This window comes from Vombatus ursinus, unplaced genomic scaffold (genome assembly GCF_900497805.2).
Source record: "Vombatus ursinus unplaced genomic scaffold, bare-nosed wombat genome assembly UNPS02014799.1, whole genome shotgun sequence".
Lineage (NCBI taxonomy): Eukaryota > Metazoa > Chordata > Mammalia > Diprotodontia > Vombatidae > Vombatus > Vombatus ursinus.
Genome location: NW_020954577.1, coordinates 41,356,468 through 41,378,837, shown reverse-complemented (window position 1 = coordinate 41,378,837; position 22,370 = coordinate 41,356,468). Strand labels below are relative to the sequence as shown.

The 22,370-nt window shown below is 36.2% G+C and overlaps 1 protein-coding gene and 1 pseudogene across 1 annotated transcript in view; both read right to left on the bottom strand.

The window, feature by feature from the left end:
• Positions 1-22,370, bottom strand: part of ZCWPW2 (zinc finger CW-type and PWWP domain containing 2) — a 147,711-nt gene that overhangs the window by 95,875 nt on the left and 29,466 nt on the right. The window contains exon 3 of the mRNA XM_027871942.1: positions 4,983-5,322. Within this exon, the coding sequence (XP_027727743.1) occupies positions 4,983-5,317 (335 nt within the window). The 5' untranslated portion in view covers positions 5,318-5,322. The remainder of the gene's footprint in view (positions 1-4,982; positions 5,323-22,370) is intronic.
• Positions 9,185-10,413, bottom strand: LOC114050340 (annotated as a pseudogene).

Here is a 22,370-nt window from a genome sequence, read left to right as displayed (position 1 = left end):
TGCTTAATCAGAGATGTAGTGGGGGAGGAGGGGAAAATTCTACCATGAGATAGTGTCTTCTCTTTTATTCTCAGGAATTAGCTTTGCTCTGGGACTGAGGTACAATGGAAAATGGAATCCACAAGGCAAGCTCTACAAGAAAATGGTAGAAATTGCATACAGAGGAAAGCCCAGAATGGATACCTTGGAAGTTATGATCTCTTAAAGAACAGAATGAATAGAGAGAGACTAGAAAATTATAGTGGTCATGGACCAGAGAAGGAGGAGGTTCTAGAGTAAACAGGAGAGAATAAATAATGAAAAGAGTGAGAAAACCCTATCTGAAAAGGGGTACAAAAAATAAAATTAAAATATTAATGAACAGGATTAGCTTAATGAAAGAAGAGAAAAAGGTAATGTACTTGATTGGAAAAAAAAATGAGGGAGTCAGGAATCAAATAACCAGATAAAAAGGAATTAATAAACAAAATCTCAGGGGGAAAGGAGTTAAAGCAGAAGGAGGTTGGGAATGAGAAGAAGAGAGTCATTGGGAATAATAACTGAAGGAATATAGCACTCTGTTTACAACACATGAGGGAAAAATTATAACTTTAAAAATATTAGAGACAAATGGAGGAAAATATAAACATTACTATTATGTCTATAAGTGTGAACAGGTTAAACAATCCAATAAAATGAAAAAGAGTGACAAATTGAATAAGAATATACTCTGTTGCTTAGAAGAAATGTATTTAAATAACAAAGCCACCCAAAATAAAACTGAAGGAGATGGACACAACTTACTATACATCAAGTGAATCTAAAAAAAAAACCAAAAAACCCAGTTGCAATCATGCTGTTTGATAAAGCAAAAATGAACAACCAAAAAAATAAAAAGGAATAAATAAGGAAACTATATTGTGGTGAAAGGAACCATAGATGACAGACCAACACTAGTAATAAACTTACATATTCCAAATACCTTAGCATCCAAATTCATAAAGTAAACATTAACTGAACTAGAAGAAGATACAGACAATAGCACAATATTGACAGGAAACCTCAATATCCCTCTCTCAGTTTTGAGTTTAACAGAAATAGAAACAAAAGGGAAAATATGGAACTGAACAAATTGCTGGAGAGATTGGAGTTAAAAGACTTATGGCATCTTCTAAATAGGATGGCAAAAGAATATGGGTATCTCTCAGTACCACAAGGAAGTTTTATAAAAATTGACAATGACAATGACAGTTGACAAGGGGCTCAGAGGTGTTGCAAGCAAAAGTAAAAAGGCAGAAATAGTTAATACCTCTTTCATAGACCATAAAAAAATAAAAATAGTTATTGGTTCAGGGACCACAAACAAGAGACCAAGCCAAATAGAAATTTAACAATGAAATCCTAAATAATGAGTAGGTCAAAGAACAAATAATAGAAACAATAATTATGTGAAAGAAAATTATAATGAAGAAATAACAAAAGAAAATTTCTGAGATGTAGCTAAAGCAATCTCCAGGGGAAAAAAAATAAATCTCTCTAAAAATACATTAACAAAACAGAAAAAGGAATAATGAGCTGAATATGCATTTAAAAATCAGAAAGCTAACAGATAAACCTAAAATAAGCAAAAAAGAGGAGAAAGTAAAAATTAGAGGAGACAAGGATAAGGGGAAAGCTAGGTGGTGTAGTGGATAAAGCACCGGCCTGGGAGTCAGGAGGATCTGAGTTCAAATCTAGCCTCAGACACATAACATTCACTAGCTGTGTGACTCTGGGCAGGTCATTTAACCCCAACTGCCTCATCAAAAAAAAAAAAAGATAAATTAGAAAACAAGAAAAACATAGAAATTATAAATAAAACTAAAAGCTGGTTCTTTCCAAAGACTAATAAAATTGATAAGCCTCTAGTTAAAATGATTAAAAAGAAGAGGGCAAAAAATCAAATCAATAAAATAGCAAATGAGCTAGGTGAAATCAGAACAAAACCAGAAGAAATAATAAGAATCATCAGAACATATTGTGCACCATTATATACTAACAAAATTTAAAACACAAAAGAAATAGAATGCCTTCAAGAATATAAAATACCCAGACTACCAAAAGGAAAGTCAAAAGTAGGTTCCTTTTTGTCTTTTTCTTTCTTCTTTCTTTTCGAGAGCCTGCAATCACTAAATGAATATAAAATCAATCCTATTTTAAAATCCTTACATTAGGCATTTGGCCAGTGCATGGCTATATTCTGACATGCAATTGTTCAAAGAATCTGTCACATTATGCAGGATAACAAAATTTCAAGTTGGTCACCCACCCTAGGGAAGAATTTATGAGTGTGCTTCATTTTAACCACAGATCTACATAGCTTGTACAAAAACGTGTACTTTAAAAATTTGAAAGTGGAGAGTAATTATTTACATTATAAAAGTATTTCCCAACATGTTCTTTTAAATAGATTTCAGTAGTGCATGTGAAATATGATTCAACTTATATATGACTTAATATAATATGTGACATTACAACTGTTCAAAAATAAATTATATAAAATTATGTACTCATGTATTCATATATGATATCACCTAATGGCTCACATTTATTAAGGATTTTAGACAGTTGGTGAAAGTTTTATTATACTTATATGAGAAAACCAGGTTTCACTAGTAAGTCTCCAAGACCAATCTCCTTTCCAATCGCCTATGAAATAAAGAGTAATGTTTGGTTAAGCTTTACTATTTACTCAGTAGCTAGATCCCTTGGTAAAACAAAACAAAACAAAAACATTTAAGTATAGTAAATTTTCTTTATTTTGCTTGCAAGACTGTTATAAATATTTTTGTTTTATTTTAAGAAAAATGTCCACAATATTCAGCTTTATTCTTTTAAAAAAAGATGAATGGATCAACATCTTTTGACATTTCAGCTGAGGTCTTTTTCTATTGCTTGACTTGGATAAAAGTGAAGATCTTTTCCATGTGGCACACTTTCAAGTGACACAGTGTACGTAGTAAAACTAGAGAAGAAACTACAAAGCTTTTTCAATGGTAGAAGGTTATACTGAGGTTTCAGAAAATATCCTACAGATGTCTGAATTTATAGTGTTTTCACTTTAAAATGTTTAAACAAACTGTTTCCAAGAGTACTGACTTAGGGGGAAATTATCTAGTTTTAATTTTCTTAAGTATTTATTTGCTTTCTCATTTAGAAGTGTCCTGTATTTCTAAAAAAAATTCATATCTTTAAATATATGAATGCTATCCTTTGAACAGTTTCAGAAAAGGGGAAACTTGCCCTTCAATCTTATCACACAAAGGAATATGATTTTTCTGGCATGTTGAGAAAGATTATATATAAATATAAGTTAGTATTATCATCAAATTTTATCACTATGAGAATTCTTTATTTTTGGATTAGGAAGGAAGGAAACAAGCATTTTCAAGTACCTAATATGTACCAGGCAGATATTAGTGCTTTTCATGTAAGTGCTTTTCAAACATTATGTCATTTGATCCTTACAATAAACCCTAAGAAGTAGATGTTATTGTTATCCCTATTTTGCAGCTGAGGAAACTGAGGCAGACAAAAGATAACTGACTTTTCCAGGGTCACACAACTTGTAAGTATTTGAGTTTAGATTTGAACTCAGTTCTTCTTGACTCCAGGCCTAGAGCTCTCTCCACTGCACCACCTACTGGCCTAGAACAGATTAACATAGATACTAATCAATTAAGTCTCCTGTTTTTTTATTCTTGAGAAGAATTGTTACATAGTAGTACTATTTTAGATAAAATGATGTATTTTCATCTTTATACCATTCCTAAAACACGTGAACTGAAGTAAAAATACTTTAAAGCCATCATTAAAAAAACCCTTCATTTGAAGTTGCCATTCCCTTAATCATCATCTCTCTTTACTACCATTGACAGACTACTAGAAAATATCACTTCTAGTCACTGTCTCCATTTCTTGCATCTCACTTGCTTCACAACCCCTTGAAGTCTCGTTTCTGATTCCATAAGTCCCCTGGAACTGCTCTCTACAAGGTTGTGAATGACCTTGGTTGCTAAATCTTGCAATATTTTCTCAGCTCTTTCTCATCCCTGACCTCTGCAACTTTTAACCATCCTTTCCTCCTAGAACCATCCTTTAACCATTCTTTAACGTCCTTTCTCTTCTCCCTCAATTCTCATGTAACAATACTCCTTTCTGGTCCTCTTTCTACCAGTTTACCCACTCCTTCTCTGTCTCTTTGTTGGATCATCATCCATGTTCTGGACCCTAAATACATGTCCCCCAAATCTCTATTCTAGGCCCTCCCCTACTCTCTTCTCCCTCTAGGTGCTCTCCAGATTTAATTTATCATTACTATGTGGATAACTCCCAAAAGTACAAATTTTCTCTCTCTGGTATTTTCCAATATATCAACAAATATTTACTAAGTTAAAGGAAGTGTGGCCTAGCAAAAAGAGTGCTAACCTTGGAGTCAGAACTCAGATCAGGTCCTGCCTCTGATCTATACAGGTTGTTTGGCCATTGGGCAAGTCTCCTAACCTCCCAGTACCCCAGGCAACTCTGTAACATCATACAATTGCAGAACATTGCTCATCTGCATTGGTAGAATGAGGTTCCACAATGAAAATTACCCAAATCAATCACAGGCCCAAATTTTAAAAGGAAACAAGGAAGGGAGGGAGGCAGCCGTACAAAATGAAACTGTAAGTTATTAGTGCTCCAGCAAAGATTTCTAATGACTATCACTATCTTACTAAAATCTTGAAGACATACCTAGTAAATTGATGAATATATCATTGGAAAAATCAAATTAACATTTCAATATTTTTAAATCACCATGAAATACTTACAGTTGATATTTAGTCCTGTTGTCCAAATTATTTCATCAATCATATTTATACAATCTGAGGGGTATTTTGGGGGGGGAGGGGAGTGTTAATGGTTAGGCCTTAAATTTTAGGTGCTTTCTATATTTATGACTTTTCCAATTTCAATCTTACCTTGGCCAATTGTGCAATTTCACCAAGACTAGACTTCCTATAGGAAGTTGTGAATAGACATATTTAAATCCACTTTTAAGAACATGAGACTCTTCAGGAAAGCATTCTTCAGCAGCAGAACATGTGTTATGGTTTGGGTCAGTGCTCATGAAACAAAACCATGGCTCACTGCGATCGACTTGGGCGGCATCTTCACTAGATAACAACCTCCATTTTAAACAATTCTCATTCTCACATTGAAACCATATTTTGTCTACATACAAGTTGTCTTCATTTATTTCAGTTTTCTTTAATTTCTTGCAATCAAACTTTTTTTTTCTTCCCGGGAATGGCATTTATCCTAGGATTTAGAAAATAAAAAAATGGGGGTATTATAAGTACAAGAGAATGTAGTTAACAGCAATAATCACATTATCGAGGAATTTTATTTTTTTATTTCATAATTATCATCCCCACCCCCACCCCCATTTCTCCAGCCTGCAAAGAACCAACTGTAAACAAGTTGTGTCCACTAATAGGAAGCAAGGGTACAAAATAAAAGCATGAGTTACACACTAAACCTTTAAATCTAAAAATAAGCTAAGCATGATGAAGCAAGAAAAGGATCTGAAATTACCAACATTTCTTAACATTTAACCTAGTAAAGCACTTCATACATTTGTAAAATCAAATGCAGGTAAAACTTTCTTGATGTGATACCTTGAAATTAGCTTGACTAGAAGCTTACTGAAATTAGCAATAACTGAGTAGGGAAAAATACATAAAATAATAACATATGGGGAGAAGGGAAGGGGGAATGGAATAAGCATTTAAATAAGCACCTACTATGTACCAGACAGTGTGCTAAGCATTTCACAAATACAATCTCATTTTATCCTCACAACAACTCTGTGAGTTAGGTGCTATTGTCCCCATTTTATAGCTCAGGATACTGAGACAAACAGAGCCTTGCCCAGGATCACACAGTCAGCAAGTATCTGATGCTACATTTGAACTCATGTCTTGCTTAATCAAGGCCCAGCACCCATCTGTTCACTGTGCCACCTAGCTGCTTATGGAACAACTTTGAATCAATACTAATACATAAGTTTTGGATATATAACTAAGCTTTCTCAAACTGATTTTAGTCCTGTGCTAGTATTACTCAAGTATTTCATAGTTATACATTTTAATAAAATAATAATTAAAAGCAAAATCAATGCAAATAAAACACATAATAGTAAACAATTCCTCTTGCATTACAGAAATAGAATTCCTTCTAAGTCTTTATAATTGCTAGTAAATTATTCTACATGAACTATACCAAGGAAATTACTATCCAAATGTAGTTGATTCCATCTTACAGCATCTATTAATTTATAGCAATCATACTGTTGAAGTTTAGGGGTGGTGGGACCCCAAAATCACAACACACAGTTCCTGCCTAAATGAATTCAACCCAAGCCTTCAGACAAGGTTTATTAGAACATCCACCATACTGACCAGACTCTTAAGGAATCTAAGCATTTGTATCGCTAATGCAAGTGGGCCAGATATTAAAAATCTGAGCCCCTTAATGGAGACAAGATGAATCTCCTATACAGAAAGGCTATGAGAGGGATCCAGGAGTGGCCAAGTAGTCTGTGGTGACCGACTGGAGGAGGGGTCTAAGGAAGATCTGGATGGGAGTGGCCAGTAAGCTGGGGTGAACAGAATGCCAGGGACCTGGGCCAAGTGGCCAGGGAAGAATAGAGGCTAGATAGGACTAAGGGTGGGGAGTGGCCAGGGGAAATCGGGAGGCAACAGAGCAGAAATTGGGAGATTGGGCATAACCGTAATGAAAGGCCAGTTGAGTGGATTACAGCCTCAGGAAAATGCCGGAGATTTGGGAAAAGTCCAGGGATTTCCTTTTTTGGGGTCCAGATCCCAAAGACATGGTCTTTTCCTTTCAGGGGTTCAGATCCCATGCCCATCACTACTCTTAGAAAAACTTATTTATTCATACTCTCTAAAATAAAGCATTTAACACTAGGAGCATACTTAAGAAGAGATGTTATTCATCTTATAGAAAAAGAGTAGTTCTAAATAAAAGTAAAAAAAAAAGGAATAAAAGTAAAAAAAAAAGGAAGTTAAGCAAAACAAATTCAAATTTGCTTTGATAAAGTGATAACTCAAAACATCAACATTTCCTTTTACATGCATTTTCTGATAGTGGCACATAATTTCCAACCCTTATAATGAAGGAAGAGTTTTCAGTGTCACACTCATCCTAACACTTAAAATTCAAGTAAGCGATTTTATAAATGGAAACTGAAGAATTAGGAAATAATAGAGAGCACACAGAACCCTAACAAAAATAATTACACCCAATTTACTCAGCTTTCTAATCCTCTTTCTCTCTTAAATTAAAGAGGAAGTCTTTATTTAGTTCTACTCTTCAATTCTATTCTGCCAAGCAGGATAATATTATAAATTAAAATCAGTGGTACTCAGAACACAATGTAGCTCCGGGGAAGCTAGCCCTACGTCAATAGAGACAAGCCCAGGCATGAGCAATGAATAACCAAAGCATTTCTGTCCAATAATTCCATCTCTAAGATAGGTAGAATCAAACAGAAGGGGAGAAAAGTCATTACATTTGCTAAAGAAGTTCTATTTTTCCATGGTTGGGTAATCATTTAAAAAGCAAAGAAAAATTGGGCAAAACATAATTCAAAGGAAACTACTAATAAGGCAAATAGGGTGTAACCTTACTTTAAGCCCCGTTCCTCATATCCATCTCAGTTTGGAAAACATCTTATAAGAAAAGCAGACACACTATTTAACACTGCTATTCAATAACCACACATTTATTATATTTAATTTTTCTAATATCTGCTTAAATTGTTAATTTCTTTCTTTTTTTCTGTTATATTTCCATGAGTTTGAAAGATATTGAAAATCCCTATAATTATTGTATTATCACATATCTATATATGCATATATATATGTGAAGAGATATAAGAAAGGGTAGAAGGAGGGAAGGAGAAAGGGAGAAGAAAGAGAGAGAAGAGAGAAAAGAGAATAGAGTGGTAATGCTGCTTCATTATTTATGAGGCCTTTAAATATAATATTGTTTCCCTATTTGGCTACCTTAACCTTTCTCTCTTTCTACTGTTGTCTTCTCTGAGATCAAGATTGTTACTCCAGATTTTTTAGATTCTGCCGAAAGATAATGGATTCGCAATAAACCCTTATTTTAACTTTGTACGCATTTTTTTCTTTTTGGGGGGGGGGAATTGGGGTTAAGTGACTTGCCTAGAGTCACACAGCTAGTAAGTGTCAAGTGTTTGGTCTGAGGCAGGATTTGAACTCAGGTCCTCCTGACCTCAAGGCCAGTGCTATATCCACTGCACCACCTACCTGCTCTTTGTATGCATTTTTATGAAGTATGATTCTTATAAACAAGTTGTTAAGTTTTGCTTTCTAACGCATGCTGCCACTTTCCTTTTTATGGTAGTTTAATCTATATACATTATAGCTTTGATTGAATTTTCTCTCCATTATACGCTGCTATGAATAGTTCTTCTCTTCCCCACCCTTTACTTCAAACTTTTAAGAAAAAAAAAAAGGATGAAATCAAGCACCAGATATTTTTAGCTTATGTTGTTGAAACAATCCAGTGCTGAAGGAAGGGCACATTAGGACATACCCATCACTATACCACCCCTGCCCTGCTACTGGAGGAGAGATATGGGGCCAAGATTCCAAGATTCCTCCTAAAACTTGGAGGGCTGCTGCCAGCTGGTCAGAGGATCCTGTACAAATCTATCTCCCCATCCCTACAAGCCAGAGCCCTGGAGATGGAGTTACAGGAATGTGGGGCAGGTGCCAGCTAGGGCATGTGGCTGGCAACCCCACTGAGAGCATTTTGAAGGCAATCAGGCCTACCTGGGTTATGGGGCAGGGCAGGAGGGTGGAAAGAGAAAGCCCGGGGAGGAAGGAAAAGAAGAAGGGGAGCATACTAAGAATCCCCCCCATCACTCAGTTGATCACCCTTGAGCATACACCACAGGTGGGCCAGCTGGCCTCATCCACATCCTGGTAAGTGAAATCTAATCCCAGTCCTGAACGGGGAACCAACAGGTGATTAGAGGAGATCTAATGCTCTGCATGGGCTGCCCCTACCTTGAGAGAGCTGGACACACAAGCAGCCACCATCTGAGGGAGCTGTGACCCCTGGCTCAAGACATCAGTGGATTTCCTTTCTTTTCTCTCCAGTCTTCTGGGGTCATGGCATTTTCAGAGATCTGCAAGGGTTCACTCTGCCCTACTATAGCCTGAAGGCTGTTACTACAGTAACTGAGAAGAAACTCTCCCCCTTCCTCTGAGAAACCACTAGCATTGATATAAACCTGGTGAAGGCCATCCCGCGAGAAGACCAAGTTGTCCTTGACCCAAGCATAGGTCACATAGTCCTTCACATGGAGTATCACAACCTTATGAAGGCCGATCCAGTACCAGGAACTGCTGATGAAGTCAGGGCTCCGGGTGTAGCTGACCACCAAATCATAAGTTGTGATCCACTGACCCTCAGGAATCGAGGTGACCGGTGGGATCAACAGTAGGGACTTCAGCTCCAATTCAAAGGTCACTGTGACTGGCATGTGGTCACTGATTTTATATTTCATATGGCTTTCATAACTCTTCAATGTCAGAGAGAAGAAGTGATCACATTCCCCAGAGTCCACTGGGTTATTTAAGAGCTCCCACTTCAGCCTCCAAAGGATGCGGTCAGTCCATGCTGGTTTTCGTCTTTTCTCACTGTAATCGTAATTTTCTGAGTTGACATCAAATATATAAGTTGGCTGGAAGGGCAGAGGACCCTCCTGGAATTGCTGGAATAGTGAATCTGTCTTCTTCATCATGTTGAGATGATCTTTCTTCAGAGGATGCTGTACTCCTAATTGTTGATGGATTCCTGGATAAAACACAATTCGTAATCCTCAATGCAAAAGTTTAGGTCACCAAACCACAGGAGGAGGTCATGGTCCAGGATGTTGGCGATGTTTTCTTTCTCAAAGTTTTGCGTCTCTAGGACCTTGTCAAAATCACCAAGCCGCTGGTCAATGCTGGAGACATGGGCCAGCAGGTGGCAGTTGAAGAAGCAGATAGCATAGCCATACAGCCAAAAGCAGATGGCAACTTCTCCTTTGCTCCCCCAGTAGCCACTGAGGCCAGAAGGGGTGTAGTTGGTGTAGGTACCAGAAATGAAGGGAACAGAAAGCTAACTAACGATGCCAGACTTTACTTCCTTTAAACCAATGACATACATGTCTGTGTTCAAAGGTTCGCTGTCCAGCAGGAGCACGTCATTGACACTGGTCAGGAGTGAAGCACATGCCACATTCCAGGTCACGACATGCAACCTGAGCCTCTTGAGGTGCCTCATCTTTTTGACAGGCCGTTCCATGACCACGGCAGCCCAGGGGTCTGTGACAGGGGAGGGAGCCCACGATGAGCCGAAGCTAGAGTCTCCCCGAGCCCGCGCTGGGCCAGGCCCAGGCTGTGGCCCTTACTCCCTCACTGGGCCAAGCCAGCCAGGTGCACAGGCAGGTGGGTGGGTGGCAGGTCCCTGAGCAAGAACTTTCTTCTTCATGAGTTTCTTACACTAATAAATCAGATGCCATTCCACTGTAAAATAAACCTTATTCGATACAGTCCTAGTCTCTACTCGCAACACACAATTTAAAACTTTATTATACCAGTTTCTGATGATGTATGATTATAATCAATCAACATGCATTGATTAAGTAATGTGATGAGTATTTGTGGTTAGCATGTAGAATCAGTCTTTTTACTTGACAGTCACACAACGAATTAACTAGAACTAAAGCCAAAGTCAGTTGTCTTGCTCACTATTTGTTTTACGTATGATCCTTGTAGACAAGGACTTATGCTTTTCTTGTACTCTCCAAGGGACTAATGGAGAAGTAGGCATGTGCTTCTTGAACCCTCTGATGGATTTTCCATCTTCAGTGATGAGAGTGTTCCCTCCAACAGTATGGATTGTAACACATCCTTTCCTTCCCAACCTGTGCAACTTTTGTCCATGTCCTCCAGAAAATCCTCCACATAACTTTCTTGACATTTCATTGGACACCAATGAAACACATGGTCTATTCACTAGTGAACTACTGCTGTCCTAAACAGCTGGCCTCATGCTCTTTCCTGATTATACATCTTTCTGATGATATCTATGATATCCTTTCTCTTGTACAACTCATTATTGGTAGTATTTTGCAGCATACTCCTCTCCAATGTTCTTTGGGTAATTTGCACCTTTAATTCCTCAAAGACTATGGTATTTCATAACTCTTCAGTTGCACATTATCACCAGAAGAATAACTAATGTTAAGACTGACCTTTGTTTCAGGGAAAAGTTTGGGGTCATTAAAAGTTTTGTGCAGTAACGTAAGGATAATCTATCATGTTCTTGTCTTGCACAACTTGGACCCAGCTTATTGTCTATGTGTCCAAGACAGATGTACTAGTGGACCAGTTCTATGAGTTGTCCAGCCTACTGTATATCATAGTCTATAGAGTAGACATTTTTCATCCACTTGGATTTTCCTATGTGAAGTTAGGCCAAATATATATATATGTCAAAACTCTTATCTTGTCATTCTTATGACCTAAGAAAGAGATTTTCTGGTCAATTTTCAATTGAAAAGAGATATTTGAAATTATATGGCATTGTTATGATTTAATACTCAGGAATGGAGCTTTATTAATAGACAACTAATACATTATTGTATGAGTAAAACCCTAAACCCTATGTATTTTAATGGTTAAACTGAAATCTTATGCTCATTTTCAATTTTCAAGACTTGCAGGTTGTCAGAGTACAAATCATCATATGTTAACATATGTACACAGTATGTATGCACATCATATATTTCTTTCCCAAATTTCATTACAAATATAGTGCTTTTGACAATTTCCCTCTTCTCTATTTCTGTGATAATTCTGTTTTCTCCTTGTATGAAGATGCCATTCTTCTCTGCTCTACATTACTGTGGTGTTTCATAAAGGCAAAATTGAACAGAATATCTATGTATAAAAACTCTTTTTCAATTTGTTGTGGCATTATATCTAGGTCAAAACTCATGAATTGTAAATGTATGAGCTGTAGGTAATAAGAATACTTTGTGAGAGTGGATATACAGACTTAAGACTGCAGATACATGGCAAGCTTCTAATTTCAAAATCCATTTTGAATTGAAACATAGGAGAAGAGAAACAAAGCAGAAGTAGCCTATACTTTTTTAATTTTACAATTGCCCAGGACTTTGTCCTTCTCCTTGGCACTAGATTGCTACGAAGGAGAAAGTATTTTAAGTCAAGGACACTTCATGAGTGAAGAGCTTAGGAAAAATCCACTATGATAGTCTATTACAAAATGTTAAAGGGATTAAAAAGATTACTTTTAAGTTATAGATAAAATTGTCAGATTTTCCTAGGAAGTCAGGAATTACAATGAATAGAACTGAGAGGATAAATTGACATTAAGAAAATGTCATTATTACCCTAACATTGATACTTACTTTCAAATATAGCTAACTTAAATCTCTCGATTATTTTATGTTTGACATAACAATCAGTTCGTTCATCCAGGTTAATAGAATTCCTAGTATGGATTATAAAAACCTTACTCTCTTGAGGCCAGATTCTCATTGCCTTCTGTTATCCATTCCTTCAGCATAAGGATTCCATTTGACTTCAAAGTGATTGTCATGTACAGAAGAAGATGAGGTGTCAGAGAGAATGGAAATGGGGCTGGGAAAACAACAGTTTCATAGTTTTAAAAAGTTGCTCCAAAAGATGATATCTGGTTCAAATTTTAGCTTACAAAGTATTGCCAAATTGAGATGTATTAAAGGTAGAAATTCTGAACATTTTTAATTATAGAAAACATTTTCTGTTTAATTAAGTCTGATTCTGGATTCCAAAAATTAAATATCATGAAATACAAGATAATTCATTGGAGAGCCACAAAAAATAATTAGCTTTAGGATATATAAAACAAAGAATAACTAAAGAAAGTGAGATAATTTAGCACAAAGATGCTAAAAGATAATGGTCATTTATCTCCACTGAAGCAAAAAAGTAAGTAAAAAGAAAAGAAAACGGGCTTATACTGCAGACTGAGAGACCTGGGTTTTTCAAAAGAGACGCTCTAGAATTACGTCTTATTTCCTTCACATATTTGCAGTGTCTAGATTAATGCTCTACACCCAGTGGGTAAACTAAATGTTGATGACTGTCATTTCACCTAATTCGGCTCAGCTTCTCTTCTGCTTCCTTTACAGCATCTGGAGCTGGCCGAGCAGTCTATAGAACAGATGGATAAGAAATTACTTTTTTTTCAATACTGTATTAAAAGTCATTACTAGTTAAATTGAATTTATTAAATGAAAACAGAATGCCATTCTTTGTAGCACCCCCCAAAATATTTCCTAACAACTTTATATACTGTGATCATTACAGTTATTTACTATATTAAAATGAAATTGGCTAGACAAGTGAATGAAACTAAACTGGGGAAAAAATTCTAGAAAAATTGCCAAAATTTCCTGTAAATTCCTGTTGTCTCTGGATATTACTTTAAAGTACCATGGAAGAACTGAGAAATAAAAAAATTAGAAAAAAATCAATTTTTCCTGAATTGAAAGATTGTGAAGTTTCAGTGTTCAACAGGACACGAGTCTTTAAAAATAGAATGTGTCCAATATGAATTCTTGTGAAGCATCAATTTTTATTGTAATGTGACTGATGTATTCCAGATGGTAACATTACAACACACCAAAGGAGTTCTGTATGACATCAGAATTTAATGAGATAGTGTGAATAAATACATATACTACAGGAATGAAGATAAATGTCTACTTAGAATAGAAACTGTTTATAAGTGAATGAGAAAAATAATAATTGTTTTCTAAACAAAGCATACTCATTATTCTTTTGCTCCCTAACTCTGTTGTTAAAAGAAACATATTCATTTTAAACTAAGGGATATCCCAGATGATGCAACTGTCCTGGGATTAGGAAAACAATAGCAGATTCATCACTAACTGTAGAGTTTTTCTACTTTAACTTTAAGGGTTTACTTTGTATGATTTGCAGTCCTACTGAATACCTACCTAATTTGTAATTTATGATTAAGGCTTCAATGCTCAACAGTTTTCAGTCTTGTTTTCAACTAAAAAAAAAAAGCCACTAACATAAACTTTTTGAAGCCAAGGAGCATAATTTATATTGTGTATCCCTCCACTCCTTGTGCACACTAGGCATGAACTAAGTATTTTAAAATTTTGAAGTAAGAACTTTTCCACTCATAAATGAATGTTTCTACTGTTTTTTGAGCTCTATACAATGGAGTACACAACTCAATAAGCTGATGATTTCAGTATCAATAGCAAAGTATAATTTTCTTAAAATTTCGCTTAGTAAATTTTGTTCTCCTTATTTAAATTATTTGGTTTTTTGTCCTTTTTATTTTTTATTAATTTATTTTCAGTTTTCAACTTTCACTTCCATATACTTTTGAGTCTTAAATTTTTCTCCCCCTCCCTCCCCTCCTTCCCCAAGACGGTGTGTAATCTGATATAAGTTTTACATATACATTCCTATTAAACAAATTTTCACATTAGTCATGTTGTAAGGAAGAATTAGAACCAATAGGAAGAACCACAAGAAAGAGGAAACAAAATAAAACAGAAGAAAAAAAAAGAGCAAATAGTATACTTCGATCTGCATTTAAACTCCATAGTTCTTTCTCTGGATGTGGATAGCATTTTCCATCATGATTGTCTTTCTTTCAATAGCCTGAGTTTTCTCTACCTACCACTAGAACTCATGAACACAGTGATGCAGAAATAAAACTTACAGGGGCACGTAGGTGGCGCAGTAGATAGAGCACCGGCCCTGAAGTCAGGAGAACCTGAGTTCAAATCCGACCTCAGACCAAACACTTGACACTTACTAGCTGTGTGACCCTGGGCAAGTCACTTAACCCCAATTGCCTAAAGAAAGAAAGAAAGAAAAGAGTGAAAAAAAAAAGAAATAAAACTTAGAAACTAGCAGCCTCACCGACCAGCATTATTTAGGGAAGCAATTGTCAGAAGGCAGCTATAGGGAAAGCCTTGGTCTCTCCTTGCCACCAGTAATAAAGGTGAAGAATTTCTCACTCTGGGAAAGAACTTTCCCTCTCTTTCCAATTAACTAATCTGGTTCTTTCCGGGGATGAGTTATGTTAAACTCCCTATCACCTACAGAAAATAGAAGTCCTTTAATAGCAGCAGTGGGTATTCACAGGAAGGTCAATACAATTAAAATGCTAACAAGACTAAGTTCTAATTCCAATTACTTCAGCAACTGCAAATTGCCTATCTCCACAAAAGTAAAAAGTTGGTCAAAATATGAACACAAGCATTAGGTTCCTTTATGATTCTATGATGCTATGCTTCCTATCTCTCAGGTAAATCTCTGGGAAAGGGATCCTTCACCACATGGTCCTTTCTTCTCCTTTTACCCTATGATGCATCTCTCAGTAAAAGGAAACCACACAGATCTAAGAAGTTAAGGTTCTCTTTGTTCTACACCTAATAAACTAATAAACTCTAATAAAGCAGAGAGCATTCCAGGAATGGAAGATAGCCCAGACAAAGGCATGGAATCAGGAGAAGGTCTGGCATGTGCAAAGAACAACCAGGAGGCTGCATCACAGAGTGCTGAGAGTCAAGTGTAAGAAGCCTGGAAAGGCACCAGGGCTTTGGTGCCTGAGAATTTTTGTTACTGAAAAAACTCACTACCAAGGAAGCAGACAAAGCAATCTAAGCAGAGGCCCCAAGACCATAGTCTAAAAAGCAGAATGAATGCAGAGAACCTTCTGCTGGAGGGCATCCTGGCCTAGTTCAGGACAGTCCCTTTCGAGAGTCACTTCTTTTGGACAGCACTAGTCCTTTGCATTCTGTTCTCGGTTCCTTACTTGTTTCTTTATGCATTAGGAGCCTAGGATTAGGACCAAGAATTTTCATGGATTCCACAGTCATTTTCAATTCATGATGCCCCAATCTACTTCCCTCAACTTACCTAACCAGTAAGGAGTCTGCCTGAGGCTCAGTCTTCTTTGGCAATACTACAATTATAACTGACATTGTTACCTTTCAGCAGTTTATAGTGAAGAGAACAAAATGACTCCACTCTCCCCAATTTAGTTCCATATAGACCAAGAGGTGAGCACTAATGAGTAATGATTAGACTCAGGGACTTGCTGATCATTAACAAGTCAGGAACCTCTGCGTTAAAAACTGAGGCATTTTTTGGTAAAGGGACCCTGAAGTCTAAGAGAACTTGGAATGCAGAAGACAGAGGAAAAGCTGAGCAGGCTGAGACACTAGCATGTGTCCTGACAAATGCAAGTAGTAGATGGGGCACAGCAGGTCTTAGGTTACTTCCTCTTGACCTTATTATGCTCCCTTCTTCCACTTAGGCAAGAGAAAGAGCTCCTTGGCTCTGTTTGTTTTTTTTTTTTTTCCTGTATTGTGAACAATGGAACAGGAGTCTCTTCCCCTGCCCTCTGCCTTTTTCCTATGGAGCTGAGGATCCTTGCTCTTGATATCACACTCACCTCTCTTTTTCCCAATGGGCAAAGGAGCACTCTGGCTCTTCCATCCTCTGCAGACTGATCCATGGCAGACCACACTGGGTCTGGGTCTAGTGATAATATGTTTCTACTGGTAATCTATTTCCATTATCTTTTCTGGGATACTTTCTTGTCTTATAGTCACTTTATTCAGAGATGTAAATGATGTAAAATGAGACATACATTTTTGGATATAGCCAATGCAAGAATTCATTTTACTTGGCTATATGTTTGTCACAAAAGTTTTGTTTAATTTACTTTTTCAATTGATGAGGGCAAAGGAGAGGAGGCTAGGAAAGAAAATTAATGGCTGTTAATTGGGAAAAAAAGTTTTAAAAAGTTATACTTACACAAAAATTGGGTCTGTATTATAATTACTGGAATACGAATTTCCCTAGAGAGTCTAAGTGCTTGACAGTGATTATTAAATCCCTCTGTTGGGCAAAATTTGGTGTTTACTGGGTGGAGTTCAGCCTACCAAGTGCCCTTATTAACTCTAAAGATATTTGGGAGGAAAGAGTATGTAAGACCTTAACAGATTTGGGGTCTTGAACTCTTACTAACAGTTTCTAAAGGAAGTATGTGGGCAGATTTTATTAAATATCTCCCTCTCTTCCCATTTCTGTAACAAATTTTCATAAGAATATGGGCAGTCTCCTCAAAAGTCCCTGTGCTGTAGCGCATAACAGATAACTGGTAGAGAAAAATAAGTAGTATCATTAATAACCTCCTGTCATCTTAATGAAATCATGATGAAGACAGAGCTGTTTATCTTTTCCCTATTAACTTTCTCAGTTTTCTTATGTGGAAAAACCTTCTTCTTTCCAAAATGCCTGGCAGTTTTTTACTCTTAGATGTTAATACACTTAAAATAATAAAACATCTCCCTTCCCCCACCTAGCGGGAAGCCTACTCCCCCAACTAGGCACGTATAGGCTGTCTCCCATAGGGTCAGTGATGAAGACACAATCACAACTACTACTACTATACTCTCCTCAGGATTCTAGGAGTAACCTAGAGGGCTATTTTTAACACTATAATCCTGAGCCCCCAACAGTGTGCTCCTCATTTTCAATCAACCAAATGAATTCCATTAGCTTTTTAAAAAGGGATTTACTGAGACTATATAGCAAAAATAGTCATTACAAAAACATTCCTTCCAAACTGGAAGCTTACTCTATCTTTGCACATACAAAAAAGTAGGCTCTAACTTTAAATTTAGTGGTAATGAGGTACACCTGTAAAGAACAAATGTAACAAAAGGGCATTGTTGGCCTGAAAAGTTTTTTTTTCCCTTTGTGACGTACTTCTGAAGTTCCCTGTAGGTGTAGCTTTTGGCTTGACCCTTAGCATCAATGTCTTTCTCAAGTCCACGGCTGACCCTTTTATCTTCAAGGAAAACATTGCCTGAAACACTCTCAAATGACTGGCTTTCTACATTTCATTGTAGACTCTTCTAATGTGAGTCACTATCGCCCTGATAGCCACTGCCACCTGGTCACTCACTACTGCTGACATTCATGGACTCTGCTATGGTCTGGCTGCCAATCAGACCTCTGATGACTCTTCTAAAATCACAAGGTTTCCTGGACAATTCTGTCTCCCAATAATCATTTTCATAAAAACAAGGAATAACAAGCACAAAGGAAACAGGGGCTCCATGTGCTTATTGACACATTTTGGCTGGGATAGGGGATAACGGTGGGAAGAGGGGCAGAACTACAGCTTGCTGCTGTTCAGCAACTCCAGCACCTCACATCAGTTCTTGCCTTACTTGCTGGAGAAAGGAAAAAAGCTGAGAGAATGGCAAATTGTCCCTTATGTAAATCAGTTCCGGTGGGGCAGCTAGGTGGCGCAGTGGATAGAGCACCGGCCCTAAAGTCAGGAGGACCTGAGTTCAAATCCGGCCTCAGACCAAATGCTTGACACTTACTAGCTGTGTGACCCACAGCAAGTCACTTAACCCCAAGTGCCTAGAAAAAAAAAATCAGTTCCAGCTTTGCACCTCCTGAGTCATCGGTCCTTTTAGGTTTTTGGACAATTAGAATACTTTTTAAAATTTTTAATTTTATTTTTTAAACATTCATTTTAAAAAAAAAATTGAGTTTTAAATTCTCTCCCTCCTTCTAACCTTGTCCCCACCATTATGAAAGCAAGCAATATGGTACCTATCATACATGTGAGGTCATACAAAAGATATTTCTATATTGGCCATGTGGCAAAAAAAAAAAAAAAAAGGCAAGAAAAATAAAGTGAAAAACAATATGTTTCAATCTGCACTCAAAGATCATCAGTTCTTTCATCATGATTCCTTTGGAATTGTTATGGATAGCATGCTGTATTGATCAGAGTAGTTTAGTCTTTCACAGTTGATCATCATTACAATATTGCCATTACTGTGTAAAATATTTTCCTGGTTCTACTCATTTCACTTTGCATCAGTTCATGTCTGCCCATGGTTTTCTGAAACATTCCCCTCATCGATCCTTATTATACAACAGTATTCCATCATTATCATATACCACAACTTGTTCAGCCATTCTCCTACTGATAGGCATCCCCTCAATTTCCAATTCTTTGTCACCATAAAAAGAGCCACTATAAATATTTTTGTACAGATAGGTCTTTTCCCCTTTTCTCTGATGTCTTTGTAATATAGGCCTAGTGGTGGTATTGCTGGGTCAAAGGGTTTGTATAGTTTTATAACCCTTTGGGCATAGTTCCAAATTGTTCTCCAAAATGGTTGGACCACTTCACAGCTCCACCAAAAGTGCATTAGTATACCTATTTTTCCTTATCTCCTCCAGTATTTGTCATTTTCCTTTTCTGTCATGTTAGCTAATCTGATAGGCGTGAGATGGTGCATCAGAGTTGTTTTAATGTGCATTTTTCTCAATTAGAATGCTTTTTGTCACTACTCGGTACCAGCTCTTCACTCATATATGACTGGAAACAAGTTTCCTCTAACTCTTCATGTAGTTGCTTAGACTGGAACCAGATAGAAATATATCTGTGCTGGCTCCTAGGAAGAGATTTACACAGCAAATATCTGCATATGCTTCAAGGATTGGATCTACATTGTCCAGTCCCTCCATTACAGTATCCATTACCTCATTTGTGAAATGATTAGATTGGAATCAATGATCTCTTAGGCCCCCTCTAAATCTAAATACATGATCCAGTGAAAATCCATGATCCCATAAAAATTCCCTTGAGCAAAAATATTCAAGTATCTAATTACTATTCTACAACTAATTGCCTTCTGAATAATTTCTACAATTTCTTCAGTATAAAAGAATTTGGTGAACTAAACCATTAGTGTTTTGACTATTTCATATTTATAAACATCTACCTAAAATAATATACATGAATAAAAGTATTTTGTGGTTTCTACATATTATTTCAAATATCCTGTTCAAAGATGTCAAAGATGAAAAAGAATATAAAAATACCAAGTTCATAATGCATGTGTAATAAATATGCAATTTTAGGTGTTTTTTTTATTTTTTTGTTTCATTTTAATTGTCTTTAATTGATAGATATTTATTCTTTCAACATATCAGACATTTAGGCAAACTGTTTCTAACTCCTGGGTCATATTTGTTTTACATTTTTAAATATTCCAGAAGCTCACCTACAAGAAATTAATTCAGTCTTTTGTCTGCTCTCACCTATCTTTGTTTTAATGAAAATGAAAATTATCTGGATTGTTCCAAAATCTATGTTACCAAAATCATACTATCATATTATACTGTACAATAATGTTGGATGGCCTCATAACTTAGGGGAAAGGAATTGAGATCTACTTCTTCAAATATAGATTCCTGTCAGGGAAGGAAGAAGTGTGAAATAGATGAAAAATGAGAAGTTTTTGCCTCGTCACAACTAAAACAACATTGCTGAATTCCAGAACGAAGACAGAAACAACAGAAGAATTATCACTGTAAGCACTTCTGCAGTAGCTTCATAGTGGTAGGCAATGCTTCCATCTACTTTTAACCGGTAAGCACTTTGAGAAGCAAAAGAAGCTTTGCCATAACAGAATTTTTTTAAAAAATTGATGATAAAATAAATTAAAATATTAAGTTTTATATTGCCCCAAATTTTAAAATAAGTATATTTTCAAATCTATTATTATATTCTGGTCCTACATATATATTTTGGACCAAAACTTGGAATGATTTGAGTTCTATAAAATGATAACCCTAAAAAAAATGGAAAGGGATAAGTATAAAATACTTTTATCATCATTTTCATATTAAACACATAATATACATCATTATTTGGAGACATTTAGAAACATTAACACAGTCTTTTTAAGGTTACAGAAGAAATGTTATTCCAAGTCCATTCCCTTTTTTATTTAGCATAATTTGTCTACCAAATGTATGTAGAAGGTTGTTGGTAGATAATTGGGAAAATTTTACATAACTTAAAATTAATTTACCAGAATTAATATTACTGCTATAAACATAATATCTGCTTTCACACTGTTTTTACACTAAATTTTAAATCTGAGTCAGGAACTCAAAATTCTAGCAAGATATTTTAACATGAGAACACTTTCAGAAAAATACCCATGTAGTCTTTTTATAATTTCGATAAAATAAAAGAAATTTCCTGTTAAATTTCTATTTAATTAAAATAGCCTTTGAATAATCATTTACTCACTATTCCAAGGGAACAATTCATTCTAGATGAGTAGTCAAAACTGTTGATTTGATTAATTTTGTTAAATTTTAATTTTCCATGAGAAAAGCAGAATTAAAATTGTAGACTCTAGAACTTTCTGTTCTTTGCATTGCTGTATAATAATAAAAGCATTTATATAGCAATTTAAGGTTTATAAAACACTTCACAAATACTATCTCATTTTATCCTCAAAACAACCCTGAAAGGTAGGTGCAATTATTATCCCCATTTTACAGGTTAGGAAACAAAGGCAGACAGAGGTTAAATGACTTGCCCAGGATCACACAGCTAAGTGTCTGAGAGCAGATTTGAACTGAGGGCACATTTGATCTCAGTTCTTCCTAGCACTCTATCCACTACACCAACCATTGCATTTGGCAACAGCCCAAATTAAAACTAATTTCTCCAAACTATCTGGGAACATGTAAGTCATCAAAGGCTTTGACAATATTAAGTTGATTCATTAATACTAAGTTAGTTTTATCGGTGGGTAGAATAGGCAGTCACTTAAGTATCTCTTAAGGAGCATGAGCCTAATAATCTTCAACCATTAATCACCATAAGGCTCTTTTGATCTCCTTATTGTGGCAATGTTTTGAACATCTATTAAAAAAGGAGAGTATCCAGAGACAGCAAGAGTGGAGTACCTCCTCCCCAGAAAGCAACAAAGTGGTCAGAACTCAAACCAGGGACACTAGACATCACCAGAAGCTGTAATGACCAATAACACCTGGAAACCCTAAGGTCCTGAGGATCCCTGGAACTTTGTCTTGAGACAGCAGAGAAGCCTCTGGAGTTCTAGAATTCTAAATATTAAAAAAAATTCAAGAGAGCCTAGCCCAGGAGATGGAGGTCAGCACAGGAATCCAAGTAACCCAAGTTAAGGCCAAGCAAGACAAACCACTCCATCCAAAAGTGCAGTAGGGGACAGAGCCTGGCCCTGGTACATAGCCCTAATTTGAGAATGAAGGCTCTGGAGACAAGTAAATTAAAGGAAAAAAAAATTATCATTACAAAAAATTATTGTAGAT